This window comes from Condylostylus longicornis, unplaced genomic scaffold, assembly GCF_029603195.1.
Source record: "Condylostylus longicornis isolate FDR11 unplaced genomic scaffold, ASM2960319v2 ptg000135l, whole genome shotgun sequence".
Classification (NCBI taxonomy): Eukaryota; Metazoa; Arthropoda; class Insecta; order Diptera; family Dolichopodidae; genus Condylostylus; species Condylostylus longicornis.
The window spans coordinates 7,474,688-7,496,121 of record NW_026578103.1 but is presented as its reverse complement, the minus strand read 5'-3'; the positions used below and the strand labels follow the sequence as shown (position 1 = coordinate 7,496,121).

Below are 21,434 nucleotides of genomic sequence, written 5' to 3'. Positions count from 1 at the left end.
ATTCTTGATTATTTCAGGCCCTGCAATATCAAGCCCTTGCTTACCTTCTCCATGTGGCCCAAATTCGCACTGCAGAGTAATAAACCAACAAGCTGTTTGTTCTTGTATTGAAGGTTATTTAGGAAGTCCGCCATCATGCAGACCAGAGTGCACAAGTAATTCGGAGTGTCAATTTGATAAAGCTTGTCAAAATCAGAAATGTCGCGATCCCTGCCCAGGAACTTGTGGGCGTGGAGCTAGATGTAACGTTCGAAACCACAATCCGATTTGTAGTTGTCCTGTAGGACTAACTGGAGATCCTTTCGTAAGATGCGAGGTTAACAGAGTGCCAGTAAGGTCTGAAAGTGATACAAAAGATCCTTGCGTTCCTTCTCCATGTGGTCCAAATTCTTTATGCAAAGCTGTTGGAGATTCACACAGCTGCTTGTGTTTACCAGATTTTATAGGATCGCCTCCAAATTGCAGACCAGAATGTATTTCAAATTCAGAGTGTTCCAGAGATTTAGCATGTATTAATCAAAAATGCAAAGATCCCTGCCCAGGTCTATGTGGACAAAATGCCGAATGTCGAGTAATTACTCATGTTCCACAATGCATTTGTAACCCCGGCTATAAAGGAGATCCATTTACACAATGTGTAGTTGAAGTTCAGTCAAATGAGTTTATAGACCCATGTAATCCATCGCCTTGTGGTGCAAATGCCGAATGTAAGGCCAGAAACAATGCTGCGACATGTAGTTGCCTGTATGATTTCTACGGAGATCCTTATCAAGGATGCCGACCTGAGTGCGTACTTAATTCTGATTGTGCATCTAATAAAGCTTGTGTACAAAATCATTGCAAAGATCCTTGTCCAGGAACATGTGGCCAGAACGCTGACTGTTACGTAAGAAATCACATACCAAACTGTAATTGTTTGCAAGGGTATTCCGGTGATCCATACAAATATTGTTCTGTGTTACAACTCCGTAAGTTATTGTTTTGAAAGAGTTCAGTATTGCTTTAAAAAATTATTGTTACCAAAAGACTTAAGTTCCAAAAAAGAACTATTTTTTGTTGTTTTGAAATAACTTGCTTAATAATAGACTAGTGGTGATAATCAAAAATTTGTATATTACTTTTAGCTATCGAAAATGAATATCAAAATCCTTGTCAACCATCTCCTTGTGGTCCTAACAGCCAATGCAAAGAAGTTAATAACCAAGCTATATGCTCTTGTTTACCATCTTATAAAGGGAATCCACCTTCTTGTAGACCAGAATGCACATCAAATTCAGAATGTCCTCTTGATAAATCATGTATCAATTTAAAATGTGTTGATCCTTGCCCAAATACCTGTGGCAAAAATTCTCAGTGCCATGTTCGTAATCACAGTCCAGTGTGCTCATGCAATTCAGGATTTACCGGGGATCCATTTACTCGATGTTATATAATTCCAAGTGAGCGATATATTTTTTCTTCCCTGTAGTACATATTTGTTACTTGTAAAATTTTTTAAATAGCTCCAGTGATTCCACTTGAAGATGAAAATATTAACCCTTGTATTCCTTCTCCTTGTGGACCTAATGCTGAATGTCGGGCAATTGGTAGCTCACCTTCATGTAGTTGTTTACCAACATACCTTGGAAGTCCCCCTAACTGCAAACCAGAATGTACCATCAATGCAGAATGTGCAAGTAATCATGCTTGTATTAATCAGAGATGCGTTGATCCCTGTCCTGGTTTATGTGGCTTATCGGCTACATGTTCAGTGACAAATCATATCCCGTCCTGCAATTGTTTGGCTGGGTATGAAGGTGATCCGTTTATAAGCTGTCAAGTAATACAACTACAACGTAAGCATATAAAATGATATATTATCTATATATATTATATAAACGAATTTTATGGTTTAGAAAAACCTATTGAGGAGGATGATCCTTGTCAAACTTGTGGACAAAACACACATTGTCAAAATAATATTTGCACATGTTTGCCTGATTTTATTGGTGATCCAAATGTCGGATGCAAACCTGAATGCGTACTTAATTCAGACTGTGAACGAGATAAAGCGTGTGTAAAGCGAAAATGTAAAGATCCGTGCCCTGGTACTTGTGGAATAAATGCTATATGTGATGTATTCAATCATATTCCTATGTGCAGATGTCCAGAGGGAATGTCTGGCAATGCTTTTGTACAATGCAGTCTAACACCTAGTAAATTATAACAATTCTATCATGAATTTATTTACATTTTGTAATACAAAATAATTTTCAGTTCCCATTAACATCAACCCATGTTCTCCATCTCCATGTGGTCCTAGTTCTCACTGTAGAGTCTTGAATCAACAGCCGGTTTGTTCTTGTATTGAAGGTTATTTAGGTAGCCCTCCATCATGTAGACCCGAATGTACAAGCAATTCAGAATGTCCGTTCAACAAAGCTTGTCAAAATCAAAAATGCCGTGATCCTTGCCCAGGAACATGTGGGCGTGGTGCTAAGTGTAATGTGCGTAACCACAATCCAATTTGCAACTGCCCTTCAGGTTTCACTGGTGATGCTTTTGTAAGATGTGATATCATAAGAGAACCCAGTAAAGCGGAACTTGATATAAAGGATCCGTGTATTCCAACCCCTTGCGGACCAAATTCTCAATGCAAGGCTATAGGAGAATCTCACACTTGTGTGTGTTTACCTGATTTTGTAGGAGCTCCTCCAAATTGTCGACCAGAATGCGTTTCAAATACGGAATGTACAAGCAGTTTAGCTTGCATTAATCAAAAATGTAAAGATCCTTGTCCAGGATTATGTGGAGTTAATGCTGAGTGTAGGGTCATAAGTCATGTTCCACAGTGCGTGTGCAGTTCCGGATTCAACGGAGATCCATTTACACAATGCTTACCCATAGTGCAACCCATTGAGATTTTAGATCCATGTAATCCATCTCCATGTGGAGCTAACGCTAAATGTAAGGCGCGGAATAGTGCTGCCACTTGCAGTTGTTTAAAGGATTTCTTTGGAGATCCTTATCAAGGATGTAGACCTGAATGTATTCTAAATTCCGATTGTCCATCTAATAAAGCATGTGTTCAAAATCAGTGTAAGGATCCATGTCCGGGTACTTGTGGACAAAATGCTGAGTGCTATGTTAGAAATCATTTACCAAATTGCAACTGTTTGCAAGGTTTTTCTGGTGATCCTTATGTTTTTTGTTCTATTATTCCCCAATGTAAGTTTGATGTTTTTATAACTGCTTGTTAATAGCAATACTAAATTTGTTTTTGCAACTTTAAAATTTAAACAAATTATTTGTAATAGCTGTGTCAGAAGAATATAAAAACCCCTGCCAACCGTCTCCATGCGGGGCAAACAGCCAGTGTAGAGAACAAAATAATCAAGCTGTGTGTTCCTGTTTACCGTTATATAAAGGTTCGCCTCCCTCTTGTAGACCTGAGTGCACCGTTAGTTCAGAATGTGCTCTAGATAAGTCTTGCATGAACTTAAAATGTGTGGATCCTTGTCCTAATGCTTGTGGTACAAACGCTAATTGCCGCGTACGTAATCACAGCCCAGTTTGTGTATGTCAATCTGATTTTACAGGGGATCCATTTACTCGATGTTATCCAATACCAAGTAAGAAAATCTGTTAGTACATTTACATCACAAAAACCTAAAAAAAATTGTGTTTTAGAACCTGTAGTTACTATTGATGATGAAATAATAAATCCATGTATTCCATCTCCATGCGGGCCAAATTCAGAATGCAGAGCTGTTGGAAATGCACCATCTTGTACTTGTTTGCCAACTTTCTTAGGTGCTCCTCCAAATTGTAAACCGGAATGTTCAATTAATTCTGAATGCACAAGTAACCAAGCTTGTGTAAATCAAAAATGTATAGATCCTTGTCCTGGATTATGTGGGATATCGGCTACTTGTTCTGTTGTAAATCATATTCCCTCTTGTTTGTGTTTGCCTGGATATGAAGGTGATCCTTTCACAATATGTAACATCCCAGAAAAGCGTAAGATAAAAATTTGAATGGTTTTGCAAAGTTCATATTACAATCGTTTCCCATACAGACGAGCTGATCCAAGAAGATGATCCATGTTCGTTATGCGGTTTGAACACACAATGTCTTAATGGGGTATGCCGCTGTTTGCCAGATTTCTTTGGTGATCCCAATATTGGATGCAAACCTGAATGTATTCTTAGCTCCGATTGTAGTCGAGATAAAGCATGCATTCGAAGAAAATGTAAAGATCCTTGTCCAGGAACATGTGGTATTAATGCTATTTGCGATGTTACGAATCATATCCCAATGTGTAGGTGTCCAGAAGGATTGTCCGGAAACGCTTTCGTTCATTGCAAACCTATTTCAAGTACACATATTACATATTACTAAGTTCTTGTTGAACAAAAAAACAAATAATTACAGGTCCCGCAACCTTGAACCCATGTTTGCCATCACCCTGTGGGCCAAGCTCACATTGTAAAATATTAAATCAGCAAGCTGTTTGTTCCTGTATTGAAGGTTATTTGGGAAGTCCACCAACATGCAGACCAGAATGCACTAGCAATTCGGAATGCCAATTTAACAAAGCTTGCCAAAATCAAAAATGCCGCGATCCTTGTCCAGGAACTTGTGGCCGAGGAGCTAAATGTGACGTGCGCAATCACAACCCAATATGCAGTTGTCCTCCAGGTTTTACTGGAGATTCCTTTATAAAATGCGATGCTATAAGACAACCTACTAAAGTTGAACAAGATAGTCAAGATCCGTGCGTTCCTTCTCCATGTGGTCCGAATTCTCAATGTAAGGCTATTGGAGATTCACATACTTGTATATGTTTACCGGAATTCGTAGGAGCTCCTCCACATTGTCGACCAGAATGTATATCTAATTCAGAATGTCTCAGTAATATGGCATGTATCAATCAAAAATGTAAAGATCCGTGCCCAGGATTATGCGGCCAAAATGCCGAATGTCGTGTAATAAGTCATGTTCCGCAATGTGTGTGTAGCCCAGGTTATAATGGAGATCCATTTACACAATGTCTAATAATTGTTCAACCAATAGAAATTATTGACCCATGTAATCCATCGCCATGCGGCGTAAATGCTGAATGTGAATCGCGTAATAATGCTGCAACATGCAGTTGTTCACCAGATTTCTTTGGAGATCCCTATGAAGGATGTAGACCTGAATGTATATTAAATTCCGATTGTGCTTCAAATAGAGCATGTGTTCAAAATCATTGCAGAGACCCTTGCCCTGGAACTTGTGGACAAAACGCTGAATGTTATGTTAGAAATCATTTAGCTAACTGTAATTGTTTGCAAGGTTATACTGGAGATCCGTATTCGTTTTGTTCTAATATACAAAAGCGTAAGTGTTTTTACTAAAGAAAAATATTGTTGGTGTTTATACTTATTATATAATCTTAAAATTTATTTTAAGATTTTATTATTAATATACAACCTTAAAATTGTACTGGCGATAGATGCCTCTGTTGAATTTTATAGAATAAAATGTTGCTAAATTCCGTGGAAAAGTATTACCAAAAACTAGTTTTAACTCTTATGCAGGGTGTCCGGGACTCAATGGTATTCCCGAAGCAGGGTGATAGAATGCATGCAGGCGAACTAAAAACACCTAGTGACATTTTTCTTTTCGGGCTCTAGTTCTCGAGTTATGGGCGCCTTATTTGAATTTGAACATTCAAAAACCGTCTGATTTTCACTGGTAAATGTAATTTTGTATACTCATTTTAAAACTAATAAAATTCTCTTTCTAACGGTGTACCAGAGTTGCAAAGACTTTTTTAGTTTCATTGTCTTCGAAGGAAATTTAAGATCAAATCTAAAAAAAATAACAAATTAATTATAATTCAAGTAATGTTAACACTTCAACCTTCTGTGTATTTTGTTATTATTCGAAAAATGTAATAAATGATCTTCACCTATAGGTAATATGGAAAATTTTAATTTTCCTATTACTTCAAGAGCGTTTTTTTTTATTTTAAAATTAAAGTAATTAAAGCAAAATTAATCAAAATTAATTAAAATCCTATTTATACAACCTTTTATATTTCATATCCTTAATAAAACTCTGAATAATGTAAATTAAAAAGTAAAAGTACTTTATTTTAGTAAAGTTAATTTGTGTTCTAAATCTTCATGCAACAGAAACTACTATTTTTTTGATACTTAAATTGATTTAAACTGAAGTGAAAAGTGGTTGAAGAAATAGGGTTCAATGTAACGTAGTTATAGTAAAAAATATTTCATTTTTTTTTTATTAAGAATACTAAAATACTTTTTAACTCTTCTTTCATATAAAATAGAATAATAAAAAGCATTATTAAGGAAATATGAATATGAAAAAAAAAAGTTTACTTACAAAAAATCGCTTTTGTAAATAATAAGAAATGATAATTACATTTTTGGAATAATATTAAAATACACGGAAGATCAAAGGACGAATATTACTTGGGCTATAAATTATTTGTTGCGAAAAAGCTTGTTTTTGTGGTTTTTTTTAACTTAATCTTAAATTTCCCTCGTAGACACGATATTTTTGAAAGTTTTAGAAATATTTTGTAGACAAATAAAGGTTTTGCAAATGTCTTTCATTTTGGAAAAGAAAAAAGACATGTTAATAATGCATAATACTGCGTAATAAAGCTTAAAAAAAATTCTTTTTGTTCGAAAAGGTTTTGAGCTCAATTTTTCACCTGATAGACATGTTATTTCTAAAATTTTTACCACATTATATATATCAAAATGAAGGTCAGAATATAGGGCTTTTCTTCCTGTAAAAAAACGATAGAATAATAATGTGGAATTATGAATAAAATTTTATTAAAAATTTTAACTTTTCATTTGAATCTCTCTGAAACTAAAAAAAGTCTTTGCAACCACGGGTATACCGCTAGAAAGAGAATTTTATTAGCTTTAAAATGAGCATACGTAGTTGAATTTACTTGTTATATTTCTAGAGTTATAAATAAAAATGTGAAAATTAGATGGTTTTCGCATGTTCCAAGTTTGAGACCCCATAACTGGAGAACAAGGGCCAAAAAAGAAAACTGTCACTAGGTGTTTTTTCTTCGTCTGCATGCATTCTATCACCTTGCTTCGGGAATAACATTGAATCCCGAATACCCTGTATACTTTGGATGATTTTTGTGCTTCATCATTATTAAATCTATATAAGATTTTTATTTTAACAAAATGATCTTACAAAATTTTTAATGAATGCTTATCGCTACCTGCTACGTACAAAAATCCAATAAAAATTATTATTATAGAGTTGTACTTTTGACGGCAACTTTTTCAATAAGGAAATTTTTTTAACTTCATTCTTCTTTCAATAGAAGAATGAAATCAAAAAAATCTGATGTGGTTAGTGCAACAATATTAGAAAAAATTTTTTTAAATATTTTGATATTTTGATATTCGCATGATATTGTAGTGAACAACACTACATAATTTTCATGCAGAAATAAGGCATAATTTATTTGAAAACCGTTTTTGGTGTGTTTTAAAAAGTGTGAAAAATATATTTTTCCAAAAAGTCGTTGAAACTTTAAAAATACATATTTGGTTAAACTTCTTAAGTTTTTTGTGATGTGATGCAAGGTAAAAGATTGAATTTTAAAAATGTTATAAAATTGTAGCATAACGCGTGATCTAAATGCCTTTTAAAAAACTTTTGTTGGTTGCCAAATTGTTTAGCATATAAGTGAGTTTTTATTTCAAGAACGATATATTATTTTATAATGCATAGTTTATATATTTAACGTTATCCCTTTATCCCTTTAAAACATCACTTTAAAAACATTGTTTCACAAAAATAGTTTTTGATGATTTAGTTTTATATACATTTAAATTACAGCTACAGTTGAATATCGAAATCCTTGTGAACCCTCTCCTTGTGGTCCTAACAGTCAATGTAAAGAGCAAAACAATCAAGCAGTTTGCTCCTGTTTAGCAACTTATCAAGGAACTCCTCCACTATGTCGCCCAGAATGCACTACTAATTCCGAATGTGCTTTAGATAAGTCTTGTATTAACATGAAATGCACGAATCCATGTCCAAATACTTGCGGGAATAGTGCAAAATGCCATGTTCGTAATCACAGTCCAATATGTTCATGTTCTAACGGATTCACAGGAGATCCTTTTACTCGATGTTATCCCATACTGCGTAAGAGACAATAAAAAATATTTCGTTTGATACTAATCAAATTGTTTCTAATAGACCCTACAACTCCACTTGAAGATGAGACTATAAACCCATGTGTTCCCTCGCCTTGTGGACCGAACTCAATATGTAGAGATGTTGGAAACTCTCCGTCATGTAGTTGTCTACCTGAATTTCTTGGTGCGCCGCCAAATTGTAAACCCGAATGTACAATCAACGCTGAGTGTGCCAGCGATAAAGTTTGTGTTAATCAAAAATGTATTGATCCATGCCCTGGCCTGTGTGGAATTTCCGCAGTTTGTAACATCATAAATCACACTCCATCCTGTGTTTGTTTACCCGGATATGAAGGAGACTCTTTTACAAACTGTCGTCCAATACCTCAAAAATGTAAGAATTCTTTTGTCAGCTGTTTGCTCTTGAAGTAGTTTATAATAATTTAAATAATTCCCTCAGCCGATTTTATCGAGGAGGATCCATGTTTAAAATGTGGTTCAAACACCAAATGTGAAGATGGTGTTTGTGTTTGTTTACCCGACTACTTGGGAGATCCGTTTGTTGGTTGTAAACCGGAATGTCTTTTGAATTCGGATTGTAATAGAGACAAAGCTTGTTTACGACGAAAATGTAAAAACCCATGTCCCGGAACGTGTGGAATAAATGCCATATGTGAAGTTTTCAACCATGTTCCGATGTGTAGATGTCCTGAAGGAATGTCTGGAAATGCTTTTATTCAATGTACCCCAATCAAAAGTAATACAAATAATTTACTTCTTTAGACTTGGAATCCTCTTATTCTTGATTATTTCAGGCCCTGCAATATCAAGTCCTTGCTTACCTTCTCCATGTGGCCCAAATTCGCACTGCAGAGTAATAAACCAACAAGCTGTTTGTTCTTGTATTGAAGGTTATTTAGGAAGTCCGCCATCATGCAGACCAGAGTGCACAAGTAATTCGGAGTGTCAATTTGATAAAGCTTGTCAAAATCAGAAATGTCGCGATCCCTGCCCAGGAACTTGTGGACGTGGAGCTAGATGTAATGTTCGAAACCACAATCCGATTTGTAGTTGTTCTGTAGGACTAACTGGAGATCCTTTCGTAAGATGCGAGGTTAGCAGAGAGCCAGTAAAGTCTGAAAGTGTTACGGAAGATCCTTGCGTTCCTTCTCCATGTGGTCCAAATTCTTTATGCAAAGCTGTTGGAGATTCACACAGTTGCTTATGTTTACCAGATTTTATAGGATCGCCTCCAAATTGCAGACCAGAATGTATTTCAAATTCAGAGTGTTCCAGAGATTTAGCATGTATTAATCAAAAATGCAAAGATCCCTGCCCAGGTCTATGTGGACAAAATGCCGAATGTCGAGTAATTACTCATGTTCCACAATGCATTTGTAACCCCGGCTATAAAGGAGATCCATTTACACAATGTGTAGTTAAAGTTCAGTCAAATGAGTTTATAGACCCATGTAATCCATCGCCTTGTGGTGCAAATGCCGAATGTAAGGCCAGAAACAATGCTGCGACATGTAGTTGCCTGTATGATTTCTACGGAGATCCTTATCAAGGATGCCGACCTGAGTGCGTACTTAATTCTGATTGCGCATCTAATAAAGCTTGTGTACAAAATCATTGCAAAGATCCTTGTCCAGGAACATGTGGCCAGAACGCTGACTGTTACGTAAGAAATCACATACCAAACTGTAATTGTTTACAAGGGTATTCCGGTGATCCATACAAATATTGTTCTTTGTTACAACTCCGTAAGTTATTGTTTTGAAAGAGTTCAGTATTGCTTTAAAAAATTATTGTTACCAAAAGAGTTAAGTTTCAAAAAAGAACTATTTTTTGTTGTTTTCAAATAACTTGCTTAATAATAGACTAGTGGTGATGATCAAAAATTTGCATATTACTTTTAGCTATCGAAAATGAATATCAAAATCCTTGTCAACCATCTCCTTGTGGTCCTAACAGCCAATGCAAAGAAGTTAATAACCAAGCTATATGCTCTTGTTTACCATCTTATAAAGGCAATCCACCTTCTTGTAGACCAGAATGCACATCAAATTCAGAATGTCCTCTTGATAAATCATGTATCAATTTAAAATGTGTTGACCCTTGCCCAAATACCTGTGGCAAAAATTCTCAGTGCCATGTTCGTAATCACAGTCCAGTATGCTCATGCAATTCAGGATTTACCGGGGATCCATTTACTCGATGTTATATAATTCCAAGTGAGCGATATATTTTTTCTTCCCTGTAGTACATATTTGTTACTTGTAAAATTTTTTAAATAGCTCCAGTGATTCCACTTGAAGATGAAAATATTAACCCTTGTATTCCTTCTCCTTGTGGACCTAATGCTGAATGTCGGGCAATTGGTAGCTCACCTTCATGTAGTTGTTTACCAACATACCTTGGAAGTCCCCCTAACTGCAAACCAGAATGTACCATCAATGCAGAATGTGCAAGTAATCATGCTTGTATTAATCAGAGATGCGTTGATCCCTGTCCTGGTTTATGTGGATTATCGGCTACGTGTTCAGTGACAAATCATATCCCGTCCTGCAATTGTTTGGCTGGGTATGAAGGTGATCCGTTTATAAGCTGTCAAATAATACAACTACAACGTAAGCATATAAAATCATATAATTTGTATATATATTATATAAACGAATTTTATGGTTTAGAAAAACCTATTGAGGAGGATGATCCTTGTCAAACTTGTGGACAAAACACACATTGTCAAAATAATATTTGCACATGTTTGCCCGATTTTATTGGTGATCCAAATGTCGGATGCAAACCAGAATGCGTACTTAATTCAGACTGTGATCGAGATAAAGCATGTATAAAGCGAAAATGTAAAGATCCGTGCCCTGGTACTTGTGGAATAAATGCTATATGTGAAGTATTGAATCATATTCCTATGTGCAGATGTCCAGATGGAATGTCTGGCAATGCTTTTATACAATGCAGTCTAACACCTAGTAAATTATAACAATTCTATCATGAATTTATTTACATTTTGTAATACAAAATAATTTTCAGTTCCCATTAATATCAATCCATGTTCTCCATCTCCATGTGGTCCTAGCTCTCACTGTAGAGTCTTGAATCAACAGCCGGTTTGTTCCTGTATTGATGGTTATTTAGGTAGCCCTCCATCATGTAGACCGGAATGTACAAGCAATTCAGAATGTCCGTTCAACAAAGCTTGTCAAAATCAAAAATGCCGTGATCCTTGCCCAGGAACATGTGGGCGTGGTGCTAAGTGTAATGTGCGTAACCACAATCCAATTTGCAACTGCCCTTCAGGTTTCACTGGTGATGCTTTTGTAAGATGTGATATCATAAGAGAACCCAGTAAAGCGGAACTTGATATAAAGGATCCGTGTATTCCAACCCCTTGCGGACCAAATTCTCAATGCAAGGCTATAGGAGAATCTCACACTTGTGTGTGTTTACCTGACTTTGTAGGAGCTCCTCCAAATTGTCGACCAGAATGTGTTTCAAATACGGAATGTGCAAACAGTTTAGCTTGCATTAATCAAAAATGTAAAGATCCTTGTCCAGGATTATGTGGAGTTAATGCTGAGTGTAGGGTTATAAGTCATGTTCCACAGTGCGTGTGCAGTTCCGGATACAACGGAGATCCATTTACAAAATGCTTACCCGTAGTGCATCCGATTGAGATTTTAGATCCATGTAATCCATCCCCATGTGGAGCTAACGCTGAATGTAAGGCGCGGAATAGTGCTGCCACTTGCAGTTGTTTAAAGGATTTCTTTGGAGATCCTTATCAAGGATGTAGACCTGAATGTATTCTAAATTCCGACTGTCCATCTAATAAAGCATGTGTCCAAAATCAGTGTAAGAATCCATGTCCGGGTACTTGTGGACAAAATGCTGAGTGCTATGTTAGAAATCATTTACCGAATTGCAACTGTTTGCAAGGTTTTTCTGGTGATCCTTATGTTTTTTGTTCTATTATTCCCCAATGTAAGTTTGATGTTTTTATAACTGCTTGTTAATAGCAATACTAAATTTGTTTTTGCAACTTTAAAATTTAAACAAATTATTTGTAATAGCTGTGTCAGAAGAATATAAAAACCCCTGCCAACCGTCTCCATGCGGCGCAAACAGCCAGTGTAGAGAACAAAATAATCAAGCTGTGTGTTCCTGTTTACCGTTATATAAAGGTTCGCCTCCCTCTTGTAGACCTGAGTGCACCGTTAGTTCAGAATGTGCTCTAGATAAGTCTTGCATGAACTTAAAATGTGTGGATCCTTGTCCTAATGCTTGTGGTACAAATGCCAATTGCCGCGTACGTAATCACAGCCCAGTTTGTGTATGTCAATCTGATTTTACAGGCGATCCATTTACTCGATGTTATCCAATACCAAGTAAGAAAATCTGTTAGTATATTTACATCGCAAAAACCTAAACAAAATTGTGTTTTAGAACCTGTAGTTACTATTGATGATGAAATAATAAATCCATGTATTCCATCTCCATGCGGGCCAAATTCAGAATGCAGAGTTGTTGGAAATGCACCATCTTGTACTTGTTTGCCAACTTTCGTAGGTGCTCCTCCAAATTGTAAACCAGAATGTACAATTAATTCTGAATGCACAAGTAACCAAGCTTGTGTAAATCAAAAATGTATAGATCCTTGTCCTGGATTATGTGGGATGTCGGCTACTTGTTCTGTTGTAAATCATATTCCCTCTTGTTTGTGTTTGCCTGGATATGAAGGTGATCCTTTCACAATATGTAACATCCCAGAAAAGCGTAAGATAAAAATTTGATTGGTTTTGCAAAGTTCATGTTACAATCGTTTCCCATACAGACGAGCTGATCCAAGAAGATGATCCATGTTCGTTATGTGGTTTGAACACACAATGTCTTAATGGGGTATGCCGCTGTTTGCCAGATTTCTTTGGTGATCCCAATATTGGATGCAAACCTGAATGTATTCTTAGCTCCGATTGTAGTCGAGATAAAGCATGCATTCGAAGAAAATGTAAAGATCCTTGTCCAGGAACATGTGGTATTAATGCTATTTGCGATGTTACGAATCATATCCCAATGTGTAGGTGTCCAGAAGGATTGTCCGGAAACGCTTTCGTTCATTGCAAACCTATTTCAAGTACACATATTACATATTACTAAGTTCTTGTTGAACAAAAAAACAAATAATTACAGGTCCCGCAACCTTGAACCCATGTTTGCCATCACCCTGTGGGCCAAGCTCACATTGTAAAATATTAAATCAGCAAGCTGTTTGTTCCTGTATTGAAGGTTATTTGGGAAGTCCACCAACATGCAGACCAGAATGCACTAGCAATTCGGAATGCCAATTTAACAAAGCTTGCCAAAATCAAAAATGCCGCGATCCTTGTCCAGGAACTTGTGGCCGAGGAGCTAAATGTGACGTGCGCAATCACAACCCAATATGCAGTTGTCCTCCAGGTTTTACTGGAGATTCCTTTATAAAATGCGATGCTATAAGACAACCTACTAAAGTTGAACAAGATAGTCAAGATCCGTGCGTTCCTTCTCCATGTGGTCCGAATTCTCAATGTAAGGCTATTGGAGATTCACATACTTGTATATGTTTACCGGAATTCGTAGGAGCTCCTCCACATTGTCGACCAGAATGTATATCTAATTCAGAATGTTTCAGTAATATGGCATGTATCAATCAAAAATGTAAAGATCCATGCCCAGGATTATGCGGGCAGAATGCCGAGTGCCGTGTAATAAGTCATGTTCCGCAATGTGTTTGTAGCCCAGGTTACAATGGGGATCCATTTACACAATGTCTAACAATTGTGCAACCAATAGAAATTATTGACCCCTGTAATCCATCGCCATGCGGCGTAAATGCTGAATGTAAATCGCGTAATGATGCTGCAACTTGCAGTTGTTTACCTGATTTCTTTGGGGATCCCTATGAAGGATGTAGACCTGAATGTATATTAAATTCCGATTGTTCTTCAAATAGAGCATGTGTTCAAAATCATTGCAGAGACCCTTGCCCTGGAACTTGTGGACCAAACGCTGAATGTTATGTTAGAAACCATTTAGCTAATTGTAATTGTTTACAAGGTTATACTGGAGATCCATATGTATTCTGTTCAAACATCCAAAAGCGTAAGTGCACTTAAGATCTTTAGACAAGTAATTCCCAATTATTTGACAGTAATGAAAACCAGTTTTTAAAGCGACAAAAGTTCTTTTTATTTTAAGAACAATCTCAAGATCTTTTTGCAAATTTTAAATATGTGTTTCATGTTAAGTTATATTCGTTCAAACCTCTGGTTTGTTTGCAGGAAAGTAATAATTGCATTCATATCGTATTATTAATTTTTGCTGAACTATATAATTTGTAATAGATAATCAATTTTAATTCTCATTTACTGACGTTCTTTCCTTAAGTTAGTTAAAAAATTTAAACTGTTTAGTAAAAATAATAAGCATATTATGTACTTGTACTTTCATATTCAACTTTTATTTTGCTGTAATAAGTTATTTTTGAAATCATATCAAAAATGTAATATTAGTAATGATTTTAATTTGTTTTAAAAACTATTGAAAATTTATAGCAAACATGGTTGAGATAAATTAAAACTATTAAAATTATTTTTAGCTGCTTTAGACGAACATAAAAATCCATGTCAACCTTCTCCTTGTGGTGCTAATAGTCAATGTAGAGAACAAGATAAAAATGCCATATGCTCTTGTTTGCCATCTTACAAAGGAGTACCTCCATCATGCCGGCCAGAATGTACTACGAGCTCTGAGTGTCCTTTAGATAAATCTTGTATTAATCTACAATGTGTTGATCCTTGTCTGAATGCATGTGCGACAACTGCTCGTTGTATTGTTAAAAACCATAGTCCAATATGCTTGTGTAGCTTAGGTTTTACAGGTGACCCATTTACAAGATGTTATCCGTTGCAACGTAAGGAGATTGTTTACCATAACCTAAATTTTTATCAAATATTTATATCCAATATAGTTCCTGAACTTGCAATCGATGAGGAAATTAGGGATCCATGTGTCCCATCCCCTTGTGGGCCTAATTCTGAATGCAGGGTACTCGGAAGCTTACATTCATGTACCTGCAAATTGAATTTCTTTGGAACTCCTCCAAATTGCAAACCGGAATGCACTATTAACGCTGAATGCGCCGGCAATCAGGTTTGCATCAATCAAAAATGTAAAGATCCTTGCCCTGGTTTATGTGGTATATCAGCAGTATGTAACGTAGTAAACCATATTCCGTCCTGCACTTGTATGAATGGCTACAAGGGTGACCCTTTTACCAACTGCCAATTTATTCCACAAAAACGTGAGATAGCTCTTTAATTTTTTTTGTTGCTAACTAATATACATTTATATTAAAAACTTAGAGGATCAAGTAAGTGATGATGATCCATGTGCAATTTGTGGTCCGAACACAAATTGCCAAAACGGTGTTTGTGTATGTATTCCGGACTTTCTGGGAAATCCTAGCGTTGGATGTCATCCAGAATGCATTCTTAACTCAGACTGTGATAAAAGCAAGGCATGTATACATAAAAAGTGTCGAGATCCATGTCCTGGTGTTTGTGGAGTGAATGCTATTTGTAATGTGTTCAACCATATCCCAATATGTGTCTGTCCAAAAGGGATGTCTGGAAATGCTTTTGTTCAGTGCATGCCAATATCAAGTATTTTGAATTTTTTGATATGTTGAACCAAAGTTTTCATTTTAGAAATTATAGAACCGCTTCATTTAAATCCATGTTCACCATCACCATGTGGCCCGAATTCTCATTGTAGAATAGTAAACGAACAGGCAGTTTGTTCTTGTGTTGAAGGTTTTTTGGGCAGCCCTCCTACATGCAGACCAGAATGCGTCAGTAACTCTGAATGCGAATTTGATAAATCATGTCAAAATCAAAAGTGTCGAGATCCTTGTCCAGGAAGTTGTGGAAGTGGAGCTAAATGTGATGTACACAATCATAGTCCCGTCTGTACTTGTCCTGCAGGATTTACGGGAGATGCATTTGTAAAATGTGTGATACTTACAATACCTCAAATAAGTGATGAAAATATCAAAAATTCTTGCATACCTTCTCCTTGTGGACCTAATTCTCAATGCAAAGCGGTTGGAAATTCATATAGCTGTTTGTGCTTGCCTGATTTCGTAGGAACTCCTCCAAATTGTCGTCCAGAATGTGTTTCTAATTCTGAATGTCCCAATGACAAAGCATGTATTAATTTACAATGCAAAAATCCATGTCCTGGGCTGTGCGGAATAAATGCGGAATGTAGGGTAATAACTCATGTTCCACAATGCGTTTGCAATGTTGGATTTGTTGGGGATCCATTTTTGCAATGTACGTTAACCCCACCACAAGCTGAATCTACGCATCCATGTGACCCTAACCCCTGTGGAGTTAATGCTGAATGTAAAGCTAGAAGTGGTGCCGCTACATGCAAATGTCTTCTTAATTTCTTTGGAGATCCATATCAAGGCTGTAGACCGGAGTGCATTTTAAACTCTGATTGTTCGTCTAATAAAGCCTGTATAGAGAATCGCTGTCAAAACCCTTGCCCAGGAACTTGTGGAAAAAATGCAGAATGTTACGTAAGAAATAATTTACCAAATTGCAATTGTTTGAGGGGCTATTCAGGGAATCCATACTCTCACTGTTTCTTTATCCAAGAACGTAAGTTATTATTTTTTTTTAATTAACGTTGACTGAAAAGATTTTTCAACAGCTGTTCTAAGTGAATATAAGAATCCGTGTGAACCAAGCCCTTGTGGTTCAAATAGTAAATGCAAGGAACAAAACAACCAAGCTGTTTGCTCTTGCATATCTTCCTATAAAGGAACACCTCCATTTTGTCGACCAGAATGTACGACAAATTCTGAATGTGCTCTAGATAAAGCTTGTTTAAATTTAAAATGCACTGATCCTTGTGCTAACGCATGTGGAGAAAATGCAAAATGCCATGTACGTAACCATAGTCCAATTTGTTCATGCACTGAAGGATTTACTGGAGATCCATTTTCTCAATGCTTTCCCTCACCACGTAAGGAATATTATGTTTAAGTCCCTATATTTAATTTAAAATCTGTATTCAATAGTATTGCCGATTGCTATAGAAGATGAAGTGACATATCCATGTATTCCATCGCCATGTGGACCTAATTCAATATGCAAGACAATAAGAGAACTACCTTCTTGTAGTTGCCTACCAAGTTTTCTAGGTGTGCCACCCAATTGTAAACCCGAATGTACAATTAATTCTGATTGCGGAAGTGAAAAGACTTGTATTAACCAAAAATGTGTGAACCCCTGTCCAGGTTTATGTGGAAATTTAGCAGTTTGTAGTGTGATAAACCATGTGCCATCCTGCTCATGTTTATCAGGCTATGAAGGTGATCCATTTATTGGTTGCCAAGCAATTCCTGAAAAAAGTAAGATAAAGATCAATTAAACAAAAAAAATATTAAATTTTCCGAACACTCAGGGAAACCTACTAAGCAAGACGAGCCATGTTCTCTTTGTGGACCTAATACACTTTGTGAAAATGGTATTTGCAGATGTTTAACTGATTATAATGGAGATCCTTTAATTGGATGTAAACCCGAATGTGTTCTTAACTCAGACTGCAACAGAGATAAATCGTGCATAAGACACAAATGTAAAAATCCCTGTCCAGGAGTATGTGGGGAAAATGCTATTTGTGATGTTTTTAATCATATTCCAATTTGTAAATGTCCAGAACAAATGTCTGGAAACGCTTTTGTAAAATGCCACCCAGTGCAAGGTAGAACTATATGCTAACTATTTACATTATTTTAAGTTTCTAAAAATTATTTCAGATTCGATAAATATAAATCCTTGCACTCCATCGCCTTGTGGTCCCAATTCTCATTGCAGAATAATCAATCAATTACCTATCTGTTCCTGTATTGACAACTTTATTGGTAGCCCGCCTTCTTGTAGACCTGAATGTACAATAAATTCAGAATGTCAATTTGACAAAGCGTGTCAAAACCAAAAGTGCGTGGATCCTTGTCCAGGTGTCTGCGGTCATGGAGCTGAATGCTATGTTCATGCTCATAATCCGATTTGCCAATGTCCTCTGGGATTCACTGGAGACGCTTTTACAAGATGTAACATCATAAAAGAATCGATTGAAATTGAAATGAACAAAAACCCTTGTGTCCCCACCCCTTGTGGACCTAATTCCCAATGCAAAGTCGTTGGTGACTCACACACCTGCACCTGTTTAGCGGAATTCGTAGGAGTACCACCAAATTGTAGACCTGAATGTGTATCGAATTCGGAATGTGACATTCATTTAGCTTGTATAAATCAAAAATGTAAAGATCCTTGTCCTGGTTTTTGCGGTCAAAATGCGGAATGCCGTGTAATAAGTCATGTTCCGCAATGTGCTTGTAGTTATGGATATGTTGGGGATCCATTCACTCAATGTTTTATCAATGTACAACCAACAGAAATAAGTGAACCATGTAATCCGACTCCATGTGGTGTTAATACCGAATGTAAAACGAAAAATAACGCAGCTACGTGTAAATGTCTACATGATTTTTATGGTGATCCTTATCAGGGATGTAGACCTGAATGTATCTTAAACTCCGATTGTCCATCTAACAAAGCATGTGTTCAAAATCACTGTAGAGACCCATGTCCTGGAATATGCGGTCAGAATGCTGAATGTTATGTCAGAAATCATTTGCCTAATTGCAATTGCTTACCTGGTTTCACGGGTGATCCGTATTTTTATTGCTTAATGATTAAACTACGTAAGTTCTTAAAGTCATTTGACATAACGTTCTTTTGAATGAAAAGCATAAAATTTTTAAGTTTATTTCATATAGGTATTTTGCGAGTTAAAATAGCAAAGAAAAATCAATTTGAGAACACCAAATAAGAACAAAAAACTGAAATATTTTGTTTTTTAGAGATATGTGTCGAATTTGGTTGCCTAACAGATCACAATTTTTAGTTCTCTTTTAATTTTTTTAATAAATTAAACGGACGTTTAATTTTTGACTTATATCGATGTTTCACGTCGATGTTCTTATCGATATTTTAAAACAAATTCACTAACTAAAAGAATTTCTTTTAAACTGTTAAACAACTTCTTGTTACAATAAAATTTAAGAGCATATTTTGCACTTCAGCTGTTTCAGATGAGTACAAAAATCCTTGTGAACCATCTCCCTGTGGACCTAATAGTCAATGTAAAGAGGAGAATAACCAAAGTATTTGTTCTTGCTTACCATCCTACCAAGGAACTCCTCCATCTTGTAGACCGGAATGCACTGTTAATTCGGAGTGTGCCTTAGACAAATCATGTGTTAACTTAAAATGTGTGGATCCTTGTTCCAATACATGCGGAATAAATGCCCAATGTCGGGTTCGTAATCATAATCCTATTTGTTCGTGTATTGCTAATTTTACAGGTGATCCATTTACACGATGTCTTTCTATGCAACGTAAGAAATTTCGGTACTGAAGCACTATGATATCAGTTAATTGAATTCTTTTTCATAAATTTATAGCAATCAAGGAGATCGAAGAAACAAATCCATGTGTTCCTTCCCCTTGTGGACCTAATTCCTGGTGTAAATCTTTTGGTAACACGCCATCATGCTCATGTTTACCTAATTATTTGGGCTCTCCACCTAATTGCAAACCTGAATGCACAATAAATTCCGAATGCCTAAGTGATAAGGTTTGTATAAATCAGAAATGCTATGATCCATGCCCCGGCTTATGTGGATTATATGCAACGTGTAATGTTGTAAATCATATTCCAACATGCACATGTTTACCAAATTATGAAGGAGATCCATTTACAAATTGTCGTCCTGTTCCCGAAAAACGTAAGATTTAAAAAAAAAGTATTGCAAAAATTAATATCTCCCAACTTATAGAAGAGCCTGTTGTAACGGATGACCCTTGCTTGTCATGTGGTTCAAACACATATTGTCAAAATGGCGTTTGCATTTGTAGCCCAAATTATGAGGGTGATCCCCATTTAGGGTGTCGACCAGAGTGTATACTTAATTCTGACTGCGATCGAAACAAAGCTTGCATTGAAAGAAAGTGTAAAGACCCTTGTCCAGGAACTTGTGGCAAAAATGCTCTCTGCGACGTATTTAACCATATACCAATATGCAGCTGTCCTGAAGGAATGTCTGGTAATGCCTTCATGCAATGCAGTCCGATACCAAGTACCACAAAATTTTCTATGTATTCCATCATTATTTATCATCATATTATTTTCAGAACCAATAATTTCCAATCCTTGTTTACCTTCTCCGTGTGGCCCAAACTCTCATTGCCGAATACTTAGTCAACAAGCTGTTTGTTCGTGTATTCAAGGGTATTTGGGAAGTCCTCCATCATGTAGACCCGAATGTGTATCCAATTCAGAATGTCATTTCGACAAAGCTTGTCAAAATCAAAAATGTCGAGACCCTTGTCCAGGAACATGTGGACGAGGTGCCAAATGTTATGTCCGTGACCATAATCCATTTTGCAGTTGCCCTCCAGGATATACTGGTGATGCGTTCACTAGCTGCGAAATTATTAAGGAACCTATTAAAAGTGAAGAAGATAATCCTTGTGTACCTTCTCCATGTGGACCAAATTCTGAATGTAAAGTATTAGGAGAATCATACAGCTGCCTCTGTTTACCAGAATTTATAGGAGTACCTCCGGATTGTCGACCTGAATGCGTATCAAATACTGAATGTGCTGCAAAATTATCATGTATCAATAAAAAATGTAAAGATCCTTGCCCCGGCTTATGTGGAGAAAATGCAGAATGTCATGCAATAAGCCATGTACCACATTGTGTATGTAACTCTGGATTCAACGGGGATCCATTTACACAGTGCTTACCTGTAGTTCAATCTAATGAGATTTCAAATCCTTGTAATCCATCTCCATGCGGGCATAATGCTGAATGTAAAACTCGAAATAATGCTGCCACTTGCATTTGTTTAAATGGTTTCCTCGGTGATCCTTATCAAGGATGTAAACCTGAGTGTGTGCTTAACTCTGATTGCGCATCTAATAAAGCGTGCATACAAAAACATTGTAGAGACCCATGTCCTGGAACTTGTGCACAAAATGCAAAATGTTATGTTAAAAATCACTTACCAAATTGTAATTGTTTGGACGGTTACACAGGCGATCCATACTC

The 21,434-nt window shown here is 36.4% G+C and overlaps 1 protein-coding gene across 1 annotated transcript in view; it reads left to right on the top strand.

Annotated features, from left to right (window-relative positions):
- The window catches only part of LOC129615157 (uncharacterized), a 180,247-nt gene that overhangs the window by 140,067 nt on the left and 18,746 nt on the right, over nucleotides 1–21,434 (top strand). Inside the window, 21 exon segments of the mRNA XM_055530250.1 lie at nucleotides 18–968; nucleotides 1,125–1,439; nucleotides 1,503–1,835; nucleotides 1,896–2,195; nucleotides 2,257–3,207; nucleotides 3,297–3,611; nucleotides 3,670–3,999; nucleotides 4,058–4,357; nucleotides 4,414–5,364; nucleotides 7,876–8,187; nucleotides 8,242–8,574; nucleotides 8,641–8,937; nucleotides 8,996–9,946; nucleotides 10,103–10,417; nucleotides 10,481–10,813; nucleotides 10,874–11,173; nucleotides 11,235–12,185; nucleotides 12,275–12,601; nucleotides 12,657–12,977; nucleotides 13,036–13,335; nucleotides 13,392–14,342. Of these exon segments, the coding sequence (XP_055386225.1) occupies nucleotides 18–968; nucleotides 1,125–1,439; nucleotides 1,503–1,835; nucleotides 1,896–2,195; nucleotides 2,257–3,207; nucleotides 3,297–3,611; nucleotides 3,670–3,999; nucleotides 4,058–4,357; nucleotides 4,414–5,364; nucleotides 7,876–8,187; nucleotides 8,242–8,574; nucleotides 8,641–8,937; nucleotides 8,996–9,946; nucleotides 10,103–10,417; nucleotides 10,481–10,813; nucleotides 10,874–11,173; nucleotides 11,235–12,185; nucleotides 12,275–12,601; nucleotides 12,657–12,977; nucleotides 13,036–13,335; nucleotides 13,392–14,342 (10,437 nt within the window).